This window comes from Sinocyclocheilus rhinocerous, unplaced genomic scaffold, assembly GCF_001515625.1.
Source record: "Sinocyclocheilus rhinocerous isolate Xijiao unplaced genomic scaffold, SAMN03320098_v1.1 scaffold2466, whole genome shotgun sequence".
Classification (NCBI taxonomy): domain Eukaryota; kingdom Metazoa; phylum Chordata; class Actinopteri; order Cypriniformes; family Cyprinidae; genus Sinocyclocheilus; species Sinocyclocheilus rhinocerous.
In genome coordinates, this window is record NW_015656265.1 from 412,101 (window position 1) to 426,232 (window position 14,132).

Sequence of the window (14,132 nt, forward strand, 5' to 3'; positions counted from 1 at the left end):
TTAATACTGATAATAAAAATAATACTAATAATTTAAAATATTAATACAGAAAATAATAATAATAATAATAATAATAATAATAATAATAATAATAATAATAATAATAATAATAATAATAATAATAATAATAATAATAATAATAATAATTTAAAAATATTAATACTGATAATAATAATTATTATTATCATCATCTCATCATCATCATCATCATCATTTTTATTATTGTTATTATAAAATATAAATAATAATAATAATAATAGGGTATTTCAGCTAAAAAAATTTTTTATGTAAATAAAACCAGTCAATTTGGAATTATTGATTAACAGTAGTAGTAGTTGTTGTAATAGTAGTAGTAGTAGTAGTAGTAATAATAATAATAATAATAATAATAAATAAAAAATACATAATAGTTTAATAAAAACCTGTCCATTTGTAATTATTGATTACTCCTAATTAACAGTAGTAGTAGTAGTAGTATCAATAATAATGATGATGATGATGATGATGATAATAATAAGGGTAATTCAGCGGTATTAAATATTTTTATGTGAATAAAACCCAGTCTATTTGGAATTATTGATTACTCATAATTAACAGTGGTATTTAATAATATTAATAATAATAATAATTATTATTATTATTATTATTATTATTAAGGTGACTAAGTCATACAAAATATTTTCATTTGAATAGAATACTTAAATGTAAATGAAATTATTATTATTATTATTATTATTAATAATAATAATAATAATATTAGTAATAGTAATAATAATGTTTGTGTTATAATTATATTTATAATTATATATTATAATTATATATGGCGTTATAATGTGTAATAATGTTTATAGAATTATGTTATCATTGTTTTGACTTAAATATTGTTATAACTAGTTATTATAAATATAAATACACATACTGGTAAAAAATGTATAGCCTGAATGCACTGTAAGTCGCTTTGGATAAAACCGTCTGCTGAATGCATAAATTATTATTAAATTATTAAATGAATTATTAAATTATTAAATTAATTATTATTAATTAATTAAATTAAATATTGTTATATAAATATTGCTATAAATAGTTCAAAGGATAATAGTTTATTCAGTCATATTAAATATTTTGCTTAAAAAACAAGTATATTATTATTATTATTATTATTATTATTATTATATAGCACACAGGCCATAATGCTTTTATGAATGGTTTTTGTCATTTGTTGATGTTGACAGCCCTGCTAGAGTTTTCTACTCATAACTGTGTCCAGTTTGGTTTGCAAAGAAAAGCGGCGTCTGTGATTCTAAAATTATATGCCAGGTTCTCATAAATGGGTTATTACATTTATTTGCCGATCCTGATAAAAGGCAGTCTTCTGTATGAATTGACCATTAAAGACTCTCTACCACACACACACACACACACACTCACTCACACACACACACACACACACACACACACACACACACACAAACATGTATTGGTAATGCGAGCTCCAAATATGCAATCCTTCAAAGTGCACTCAGAAATACACAGTTGTTTCTTCAGTTATGGACACTCTGTGTCTCCGGTGTCGATTTTGAAAGTCTGTTTGAAGAAGGTTTATTGTCCACAGCTGAAGAAGCACTGAAGAGTTTCTGATTGTGTGGTTGTTGTCTGTTCTCACAGGACTGGAGCCATTCACGTTGGCGATCGTATTCTGGCCATCAACAGCGTCAGTCTGAAGGGCAAGCCGCTCAGTGAAGCACAGTAGTACTAATATTTGATAAGATACTGTATTAGTGAAAGTATTTTGTCCCCATAATTTTTAATAACTATAATTTAAAAATTCTAGTTTTATTAAAATAGTAATTGTTTGACTGCTCATAATTATCAGTAGTAAGAAATAAACAAACTGACAGTAAGGTTGCAACAAAAATGAAGTGTGTGTGTGTGTGTGTGTATAAGTTTGTGATTTTATGTAAAATAAATATAAAAATAAATAATTATATAATATATTATAATATACATTTCATCCCCATTTTGGCATCTTCTGACTATGAAAATTTGATAAGCTATACTATTAGTGAACAATTTCACCCTATAAATTGTAATAAATACAATTATATGTAAATTACATATAATTTAGATCATTTACATTATTATTTTATTATATATTAGTATTATTATTTATTTTCTATACGTTGATATTAATCATATTTAATTATACTTAATTATAAGCTATTATATGGATTGGGGCAAAACGCTTTCACTAATAGAGTAGCTTTCGATCATCAAATTATCGAAGTATTTAATTAATCATCATAATCATAAGAAGTTTTAATTAATCAAAAAAAAAAAAAACATTGACGACTTGCCACCTAAATACTGACTTAATGCCGAAATTATCTGTATTAACAATTAAATAAAGACATTCACCATTTTACACAAAACACCTGTTTTTTTATGCATACAAATCTGGGTTACCCTTTATTTTAAGGTGTCATTGTTACAGTGTACATTTACTTTTAAGTATAGTGTAACATTGTGTAACATACATTTAAGTACTGAGTAATACTAATTAACTACATGTACTTACTCTATAGTTAGGTTTTGGAAAAGTACAACAGCTCCCCCCAACCTAGCCCCCTTCTAGGATTAGGGTTACTTGTATGTAATTATGCATAACTAATTGTTACTATAATAGTAAGTACATGTAGCGTGTAACAAGGACACCTTAAAAAAAATCTGATAACTGTCATTCCCCCTTCAGCACCAGATGATCAAAATAAAGAGAACGATCTGGATAACGAGCTCAGCGATAACGAGGACGACATGACCGACTCGCAGAAGACCAACAAACTGTCGGACATTTATTCCACCACCATCCCCAGCGTGGATTCGGCCATGGAGTCGTGGGACGGCTCGGGAATCGACGGCGGTTACAGCAGCCAAGGTGAGTGCACTCTCCTCACGCCGGGCCGATATTCGTTACATCTACTGACAGCCTCTCAGTCAAACATGTGACCTGATGCTCCTCCGAAGGTGGCTACACGCATCAGGCCGCTGGGATTGCGCTACACCCTCACGAGTGGCGTAACAGCAAGCAGAGGAACAGCACGCCTCCTCCGTCCCGCCGCAAGAACTACCCCTTCAGTGACGCGGGATTCAGTGAGGACGACTGGGACAAAGCTGCCGGGTGAGACGGGACGCTGTACACAAGCGTGTGCAATGCTGCATTGTTTTCAGTGTTCTTATTGTAAATTACTACTATTAAAAATCATTTTTGGTGATTGACATGAAGCTGAAAAAAATATAGAAATATTCGATGAGAAACTTAAAGTTAATGAAACTTACATTTATTTTATTACAGGGTTTTTTTTGGTCAAGAAAAAATGTCAAAGTCAAAGTACTGTACTAAAATGACCAAAACTTTGAAAGCTAATTGAAATATTTAAGAAATTATGAAAAAAGGAATAAAAACTACACATGCAAATTGCCAGAACTTAAATAAATATTTTAGAGTAAATATATATTTTACACGTCTGTATATTCTAGTCATATAAAGAAATGAAATAAATATTTAGTATTTAAAAAATGCTTCTTCTTTTTTATTCCATTCACTCTAAATCAATCTTATAAGTATTTTATTAAAAGCAGAATCAATTATCGGTATATTTAGTTTTCTTAATTCCTCTTCCATTCTTTAATTTAACATTTATATTTTTTTCATTCTTCACTAGATTTGTCATTCATAACTAGGGATATGCCGGTATCAAATTTTCATGTTACGGTTAATTGCTAATGCTTTTATCGCCTGCACAAGTCTATTCATAACATATCTATGTAGCACATCTCTGTCACATACAAGAAAAAAAAAAGTATTTAATTTTTATTTATTTTTTTATAAAAAAGTCATGCTGTTTGCATAGAGATAGGAGGCAAGAAAATATATCTACATGAATAAATATATATATATATATGAAGAGTTCAGATGTAAAAGCCTATAAGTGCCATTTGAAATTTTCTTCTAAAATTTGTATTTTGCTCAGGCTCCTATGTTTACGTTCAGTTATTTCACTTTAATGGCAATGAAAAGAACCTATTTATTGCCATTAACATGAAATTACTGAACCTACACAAAAGCATGATAAAACATCTCATTTTAGAAGAAAATTTCAAATGGCACTTAGATGCTTTTGCATCTGAACTCTTACACATATATATATATGTATACACACAGTGCTGCTTGAAAGTTTGTGAACCCTTTACAATTTTCTATATTTCTGCATAAATATGACCCAATTCATCATCAGATTTTCGCACAAGTCCTGAAAGTAGACAAAGAGAACCCAATCAAACAAATGAGACAAAAATATTGTCTTTGTCATTTATTTATTGAGAAAAAAATGACCCAGTGTTACATTTCTGTGTGTTACAGTGTTGCATCACTATGTGTGTATGTGTGTATATATATTCAAATAGAAAGCAGTTATTTTAAATAGTAAAAATATTTCACATTACTGCTTTCGCTGTATTTTGGATCAAATGTATGCAGGTTTGGTGAGCAGAAGAGACTTCTTTAAAAAACATTAAAAATCTTACTGTTCAAAAACTGTTGACTGGTAGTGTATATATACTGTTAATTATGCTAAAAAAAACGGTTAATAACAATTCATAATTTCAATAAATAATATAATAGTAATACTAAATCAACACCGATTGTTATATTGAAATGACTGTGGGCTTACAGCTTTTACAGTTTTACGCTCAAATTATCTGTCTGTATGTATAGCTTTGTACAGCCTAGCAGTCTTTCAAAACACCAGCAACCAACAGCAACGGCTATTCGCCTCATGCCTCATTGGCTGTAATGTGTGCGTCTGCCGCAGATACAGCAGCCAGCCGCATGCCGACGGCCTCATGATGGAGCAGGAGGACAGTTTCTGGTGCCAGGCCCTGGAAGACCTGGAGACCTGCGGCCAGTCCGAGCTCCTGCGCGAGATCGAGGTAAACCGCTGCGATGACGAGAACATCTCTAATCATCTCACGGGTCAGATAGAAATGAACAAATAATGATCAATGATAGCGTTTCTCTGAAGAAAAAGTCGATAGTTTGCACTTGCAGTGTGATGATGATGTCAATATCAGTTATGTTAGAGTCATTTGATGCATTAAACACAATCACAAATTAATGAAATTCATGAATTAATATGTTAATGGACCTTTTTTACATTTCAAGAAGCGCAAGTCATCATAGTTGGGCAAACTTCTGTAGTTATGAATGGAAACTACTGCAAATATCATTTTTGAGTTCCTGTTTGATCCAATAGCAATAGATAAAATCCACGATAGCATGTCTATGACCTTCTAAATCAAGAAAAAAAAAAATATATATATATATATATATAACAAATAAAGTAAAATAAAGTGTGAATAGTCGTATAAATATGCATTAAAATAAATAAAAAAATATTGAAGAACGATAGATTTACAATGTTAGTAACTGGAGTTGCATCATCACAGTCTGTGAAAAGTCTGGAAAAGAATTATGAAATAAAAAACGGAGATGTAAAAATGATGGAATAGAGCATGAATAAAAACAAAATGAAATCTAAATGTTCAATGAAAAACTTAAACTTATTTCAAACGTGTTTCATATTTTTGTTTGTTGAAGTACTAAAATTCTGGGAAAAAAAATAAAGCTAAATAGAAATATTTCGAAGTAACTAAAACTAATAAAAATGACAAAGCTCATAACAAAATTACTAAAACAAACTTAAATTAAAGTGAAATCTAAAAATATATAAAAAGCTTGTTTTTATATAAATATTTTAATGTATGTTTTATATACATTTTTACATGTCTGTATATCTAGTCAAATAAATTCTGTTGAATTATTGGTATTTAAAATGGCAGAACATTTTGTAAAAAAAAAAAAATTCCATTCATGCTAAAACAATCTCATTTGTTTAAACATTTTAATTAAGAAAACAAACAATTAATTATTCTGTTTTAATTCCTTCTCCATCTTACTTATATCTCAAAATTGATCCGTCATTTTAAATGAAGAGAATAAAGAGAAAGTGTATTAAATTGTTATTATATATATATATATATATATATATATATATATATATATTTTGTCTTTAAGTGTGTTAAATAAAATAATAATGATAATAAATAAAAGGCACATGCTTCATAGAATGACTCAAAACCTCTTTGGAGTTCAGCGGTTGAGCAATGCTGTACAGTCCCAGTAAATAATGTCAGATTGTGGTAGTCTGCCGCGTCCTCCACAACCAAGCACTCAAATCTGGCCTGCAAGATGAGGAATTGTTCCGTGAAAGTACAGCACGTTTTCTGGCCTGTGATTGTACCCTTACCTTATTTACATAATTCCTGTAGTGAGTCGAGTGCTAAAACACCACAGACAGCGAATGCAAATACACACCGCCACCAGCATTCGCAGGTCATTCTTGTGAATTCCCTTTTTTAAGTTGGAAATCCCAAATCACCAATCACTACACTCCTGCTACCACAAAATCACACAAAGTCTCTGCATACTGACTGATGGCTCATTTCACGCCTGCTTGCTCAAAACAGTGAGCTCTGTTCTTACACAACCAACCTAGGAGAGTTAGGAAAGCTGGGGAAGTGTTTTTATCAGATGTTTGATGACACTGGCTAGCATGTTTCTTCATCGATACTTGACTTTCTGTTTTCCGTGGAACACAAAAGGAGATGTTTTGTCTCTTCTAAATGGAAATGTACAATTATAAAATAATGCTGAAATGAAATACAATATAAATATTAGGTGAAAAACTTACACTTATTTGAGTTAGTTGCCAAGGAAAAATGTCATATTTTCGTTGAAGTCATAATTTCATTGAAGTACTAAAATTCTGAAAAAATTTAAGCTAACTAGAAATATTTCAAAAACAATTAACACTGATGAAAAATTGCAATTCACATAAAAAGTTACTAAAACTTAAACTAAACTATTATTTTTATATAAAAATAATTGTATTTTTTTTAAGTGTTTGTACATTTAGATCTATAAATTCATATTCATATAAATTCTATTTGAAATATTTGGTATTTAAAATGCAAGAACTTTTTGTATTTTTTTTATGGAAAAGAGCAGCCAGGACATTCTTCACAATGTCTCTTTTTGTGCTGTACAGAATAAAGCAAGTCATACAGGCTTGGGACGACATGAACACCATGTTAAAAGATTATTGGAGTACATTTTACAAGAAAAACACTATTTTAGTCTTTCTAATTAAAAATGCACAGTTCAATCCCATGTGTTACTTGCCATTTCTTTGTAATTGTGAAATTTGCAATCAATTTCTAAATGAAAGTAGTTTCTACACCTCTTTTTTCAGTGAAGGTGAACTTTTTAAAATATATTTTTCATTTTTATTTTAAATTTTATTAAACGTGCAGTAGTTTTTGTCATTTGTAATATTTTGTTTGTTTTGAAGTTTTTTTTAGTTTTCCATTTATTTCCGTTTTCGTGTATTTTAGCACTTAAACTAAATAAAATGTTACCCTAGCAACTAACCAAAGTTTAGCTAACTAGTTTAAATATATTTGCCACAAAAAAATTGCTTTTTCATTCAAAAACAGAGGTGTTGCAATGCTGGGAGGACAAAGGCGAGATAAGGCAGATCCAAAGGGAGTATAAAGTTTAATAACTAAAAGTAAAACAAACACGGGCAAATCAGGAAACAAATTGCTGCTTTGTGGTTTCTGAGGGACTTTACAGAAGTATCTGTTGTAGTTACGTTCCCAAAATCACGTATTACTGTAAGTGCAAGCCAGCACAAATCTCAAATTATGTTATGAGGCGTAATGGGCTGCAACTTTCCAAGTAATCTGCAATTTCTTGTACACTAACTGTGTTTTGAAAGTAATTTCATAAGCGTAGATCCACGCTGATCCTATGTGTATTGGATTGAGTTAGTAAAACCCATTGAATTACAGCTTCAAAGAGTCACAGATGCCGGAACTCACAATTAACACACATTTCAGTCACAGCTCATTGGAAATAAATGGATCTGGAGCTCATTAAAGGTAAATGAGGATGGGCTTCACGTCTTCTGGTTAATAGGGTTTTATTAAATGAGACAATTGCTTAATGGGAGCCCAATCAGAGGCTCCCTATTAAAACAATGTGGCCTAAAGGCCCTTTCCATGACAGAGTTCAACACACTGGGGAACATTGGCTTGTGAGAAGGCAGGAATCAATGTTTGTGGTTGTTTTCCACCTGTAGGCGTCGATAATGACCGGCAGCGCCCTGAGTTTGGGTGTAGAGGGTGGAAAGGCCCACGGCGAGACGGTCAACCAACCTCACCTCAGCCCTCTGAGAAAAGCCCCACATCTCCTCAACGAAACCAAGAACAAGAGCACGCTCCGTATGTCCGAGAAGACCTGGGAGTCACGGAGGATCAAAGAAGAGATCCAGGACATCCTGTCGCCCACACCATTAGAGCTGCACAAGGTAGGCGAACTCACAGCATAAGTTGAACACACAGTTGAACAGTATGTGGATTCAAGTGTTGGTCAGCATGGTTGGTATTAGTAACCACTGGGAGTATTTATCTTCTCTGAAATTTTGCTTTCATTCTAAGAATGTTATTTTCCCTGTAGATACTTCATGAAGTTCATGCAAAACCAGTAAATTATGATATGCACAGATCTGTCGCATCAGCATAACCATGGTTTATTTCCAAGTAAAACTGATATCCGGGGAGTTGCTTTGAAGATTTTGTTTTGTAGTTTTGCTTTTTTTGTTTTGTTTTGCTTTGCTTTGTTTATTTCAGATGGCAACTGACATGTCTTGGGAATTGCTTTGAAGATTTTGTTCTTAGTAGCAAAACTACTAAGAAGTTTTCCTTCTTAGTTTTGTCTTGCTTCATTTTTTGCTTTGCTTTGCTTTGTTTGTTTTGTTTTGCTTTGTTTATTTTATATGGCAACTGACATGTCTTGGGAATTGCTTTGAAGATTTTGTTTTGGAGTTTTGCTTTTTTTGTTTTGCTTAATTGTTTTATTTTTATTTATTTATTGTTTTTCTTTGTTTTTTTATTTGCTTTGCTTTTTGATTTGATTTTACTTATTTTTCTCTTTTTGTTTGTTTGTTTTTTGTTTTGCTTTAGTTTTTGTTTCGCTTGGTTTGATTATTTTAGAGGAAAATCGACATGTCCTAGGAATTGCTTCAAAGATTTTGTTTTGCAGTTTTGTTTTTAGTTTAGTTTAGGTTTTGTTTATTTATTTATTTATTGCTTTAGTTGTTTTTTGCTTTTCATTGATTTGCTTCATTTTTTGTCTTGTTTTTATGATTTTTGTTTAGTAGATGTAAATAAATGCATAGTTTTGTGAAATTATCTTTAAAATAAGATTAATTTACTTGAAAATATGTTGCATCAGATATTAAGAAAATAATATTCTGCATATTTGTTTCTCAGGAATTGTTAAAAAAAAAAAAAAAAAGTGAAGTGACATGTGGCCAAGTATGGAGCAGTGGGCAGCCATTTTTTTGCTGCGGCGCCCGGGGAGCAAAATTAAATTAAATCAATTAATGAAATTTTTTATTTAAGATAGATAGATATAGTGTTTTTATAGCCTAAGGACTTATTTTTATGTGAACTATTCCTTTAAGACTTCAACATCATCTTCTGAACATAATTAGAATAAATTGGCTCATAGTTGAATTGTTCAAATAATTTTGTGTTACACAATTACAGGTGACTGTGATGAAGGACCCAGAGAGCGATGACTTTGGATTCAGCGTATCGGACGGTTTCTTGGAAAAGGGTGTTTACGTGAACATGATCAGACCTGAAGGTCCAGCGGACCGTGCTGGACTCAAACCGTACGACAGGATCCTTCAGGTGCCTCTTCTCAGATCACCACTCACTGGTTTCCCAGCGTCCCCTCCCTTTCCCCAGCTATATGATCTGCCCAGCTCGGTTAAATATAAACTCACTCTGAGAGGGCCAGAATGAGGTATGAGAGCGTCAGTAGGCCTTTGACTCTGGGAGGACATGTCTAGTTAAAAAGTGATTCGACTGGATCTTCTGCGTGGCTACACAGCACTTGTGGTCAAATCTTAGAGAGCGTCCCCCTCTCGCTAATCTGCCACACTTCACTGGCTGTGGAAATGATTAAATCTGTCTAAAGATTATACTTAACAGCTGTGGTGTGTTAACCACAGTTGCAACCATAGTTGTAGGTGCTTGCTTTATGGTGTCTGGTTTTGTATGTTTGTTTTCATATTTAATAATGGGTTGAAAATTTCAGAACAAATTCTGGTTCAGATGAAGCCCGTATAAAGTTGCATACAGTTACATTAATGTTAGTATGGTGACAATTATTTTACAGATGCAAACATTTGACCAAAGTTGCTAAAAAAACAAAGTCTATAAAATCATAAATAAAATTCTGTAGAACATTGAATCCATGAAGTCAGTATTTTGGAAAACAAATTTCATTCAAAATATTTTGTCATTAAATCCTCATTTGTTTATACTGTAGGTGCTTTTTTCCGCTGTTTCAAACTTATAAACGTGTTTTCCTCGGAAGATACTTTATGCAGTTTTATTTATTTAATTTTTTTAAGTCAAAACCAAGAAGTTATGATACTCGTGATTTATTTTCAAGAAAAACTGACATATCCTGGGAGTTGCTTTATGATTTGATGTTTGTTTGTTTGCTTGCATTTTGTTTTTGTTTGCATTTTTTTGCATTATTTAAGAAAAAAGTTTGATTTCAAATATTTTGTCCTAAAAATCACCAAATTCTGTTGATTAGCATATGCTAATGAGATGCTAACGTCAGTGTTATTTATATACTATTATAGTATTTATTCATCTTTTGAATTTATTTTTTATTTTCAGTTTTCATTTTAGTATTAGTAATTGTTATGTGCTTTTGTAATTTTGTATCGTTTTTTAAATATATTTCCTTTTAGCTTTATTTTTATTCCAGTTTTTAGTTTTAGTAATTTTGGTACTTGTTTTATTTCACTTAGTTGTTAGGAGAATTCAAAATGTAATTTTTAGACTCTTATACTAAACGATACTAAACAAAGCAGGCCCTTCATAAAGATGTTGCCATTTATAATTATGTAATTAATCTTAAATTTTTCTACTTAAGTGTACTGAATTCGATGTCTAAATGTCTAAATATTTTTCCACCAGGTGAACCACGTGCGGACGCGAGATTTCGACTGCTGCTTAGCTGTGCCCCTCATCACAGAGGCCGGAGACAAACTTGAGCTGGTGATTAGCCGAAACCCATTAGCACAGCTGGGTGTTGCCCAGCCCCATGACTGCCATCCACACTTCAACCCCGTAGGCCATTCCCGTGAGCACCAGACCAGCACGCTAGACCTGTGACCACTGGGTAACTCAGACTATGACCACACCGGACCATTTGTTGAAACAGACTATTAGAAGGAGCCATGATTCACTGGTTTCATTACAAAACTCAAATGAACTGAAATATCCAGATTATAAGGAGTGATCGTGGAAACTGTACAACAAAAGATTTGAGCCAGTTTTCAGTACAAAACTCGAAAGGATCTGAGCCAGTTTTTTAAAAACAGAACAAAACAAAACAAAACAAAAATATTGGACTACTACAATGCATACACCATACATGGACTTCGCCCATCAAAACATTTTTTTTAATTTTCTTTACTATGGAGCCTAGCACATGATATGGGGGGAAAATATTAATATAATGGCCACAAAATAAGAATTAATTCTCATGGCTTAATTATTCTCCAAGTTTTCGTAAATCGTGGCCATGTTGTACTGATTCATTCCCTAATTTTTGTAAATCATGGGCACGTTCTACTAATTCGTTCCCTTGTTTTAGTAAATTGTGGCCACATTGTGCCAATTTGTTTCTTTGTTTTTGTAAATCGTTGTCACATTGTACTGATTTTTTTCCTCGTTTTAGTAAATTGTGGCCATGCTCTACTGATTCATTCCCTCGTTTTAGTAAATCGTGGCGACGTTGTACTGATTCATTTCCTCGTTTTAGTAAATCGTAGTCGCATTGTATTGATTCATTCCCTCGTTTCTGTAAATCATACTCCCATTGTACTGATTCGTTCCCCCATTTTAGTAAATCGTGGCGACGTTGTACCGATTCGTTCCTTCGTTTTAGTAAATCGTAGTCACATTGTATTGATTAATTCCCTCGTTTCTGTAAATCATACTCCCATTGTACTGATTCGTTCCCCCATTTTAGTAAATCGTGGTGACGTTGTACCAATTCGTTCCTTCGTTTTAGTAAATCGTAGTCACATTGTATTGATTCATTCCCTCGTTTCTGTAAATCATACTCGCATTGTACTGATTCGTTCCCCCATTTTAGTAAATTGTGGTGACGTTGTACTGATTCGTTCCCTCATTTTAGTAAATCGTAGTCACGTTGTACTGATTTATTCCCTCGTTTCTGTAAATCATACTCGCATTATACTGATTCATTCCCTCGTTTTAGTAAATCATGGCCACGTTGTACTGCTTTGTTACCTCTTTTTCATAAATCATGGTCACGTTGTACTGATTCGTCCCTGCGTTTTAGTAAATCGTGGCCATGTTTTACCAATTTGTTCCCTCATTTTAGTAAATCATGGCCACGTTGTACTGATTCTTTCCATTGTTTTAGCAAAATCATGGCCACGTCAAACTGATTTGTTCCCTTGTTTTAGTTAACCGTGGTTACGTTCTACTGATTCATTCCCTTGTTTTTTTAAACCATGGTCACATAGTACTGATTAATTTTCTTGTTTTAGTAAGTCATGGCCACGTAGTACTAATTCATTCCCTTGTTTTGGTAAACCGTGGTCTAAACGAAGGTATGAATTAGTGTAATGTGACTGCATTCAGCTAAAACGAGGAAACATTTAATTTAATTCTTAATTTGTGGCCAAAGATGTAGATTTTTTCCCCTTACAGTTTTTTTTTTTTTCTTTTCTTTTCTTTTCTTTTATTTTCTTTGGTTTTATTTTATTTAAATTTTTGTTTAGATTTTTTTTTTTTTCCGGATAAAAACATACTGTGTCCAAATGTTTACAAAAAAGAAAAATAATTCTGCTCTTGATGTAGATCGCCATTAGACGTAAACATTTTTAAATGTTTCTTATGTTTCCAATTTCTAGTAGCAAGTGTTTTTACTTCCAAAACAAACTACAAATTAAGCTTTATTTTTGTTTTAGTCCTGGATGAATCACTGTAGGAATACCTTCAGGCACACATTGTCCTTTCTCACAAACACATACACTACTACTATAAGCAGACAAAACACCGCCATTCTTTGTTCCCTAAACGCATAAACATTATAGACTCCCTACAAATAAACTTCAATTTGCCTCTGTGTCAGACACAAACATACACACAAGCGCTTCAGGCCACGAGTGCCATGACAACAATGCACATGGTGACTGCCTGCTGCTCTAAAACTAAAGTTGCTGTTTGATATTGCCAACAAAGACTTCACAACCTCTCTGTCAACAACACGTTTCTTATTTCCCAGGAGTATGATGCATTTTTCATGAATAGGGTGTATTTTAGTGTGCCATTACTTTTTTATTGCAATAGACAGAAAATCACATGATATATATATATATATATATATATATATCTCAATCATGAGGTTGATTAGATATGTTACATAAAATATTATAACACAAAATGGCACGTACATGGTTTTAAACACATCAGTCATTTTTCATTTAAAATATTTGTTTTTTCAATACTTATTAGTCATGTCATGTTATTTTGCACAATATGCTACATTTTATTTTTTTGTACAATTAATTGTAGTCAAAATAATTTTTAATATTAACTAATTTTATCCACCAGAATATTTAGCTTTGTCCTGCATTTTGTGTGCAACCCTGTTACTTTATGAATTCCTAAATATCAAAAAACGTAAATTTCCTTCAAATATTAGAACGTGAAATTATTGGACACCTTTGGCAAGGCAGAAAAAAAACAAGTAAATATTACATAAATACTAGTGTTAATCAAGCTTAATCGTTCAACTATGTTATTGTAACAAAAATGATCAAACAAATATAATATTTTGAATTTAAATTATTTGTCAAATATGGTTATCAGTAACTACAAACCAA

The 14,132-nt window shown here is 31.8% G+C and overlaps 1 protein-coding gene across 1 annotated transcript in view; it reads left to right on the top strand.

Moving 5' to 3' along the window:
* The window catches only part of LOC107719945 (glutamate receptor-interacting protein 2-like), a 144,596-nt gene extending 131,591 nt beyond the window's left edge, over positions 1–13,005 (top strand). The window contains 9 exon segments of the mRNA XM_016527501.1: positions 1,666–1,784; positions 1,832–1,844; positions 1,881–1,897; positions 2,750–2,932; positions 3,022–3,175; positions 4,869–4,986; positions 8,259–8,486; positions 9,730–9,876; positions 11,185–13,005. Coding sequence (XP_016382987.1) covers positions 1,666–1,784; positions 1,832–1,844; positions 1,881–1,897; positions 2,750–2,932; positions 3,022–3,175; positions 4,869–4,986; positions 8,259–8,486; positions 9,730–9,876; positions 11,185–11,382 — 1,177 coding nt within the window. The 3' untranslated portion in view covers positions 11,383–13,005.
* The last annotated feature ends 1,127 nt before the right edge of the window (positions 13,006–14,132 follow it).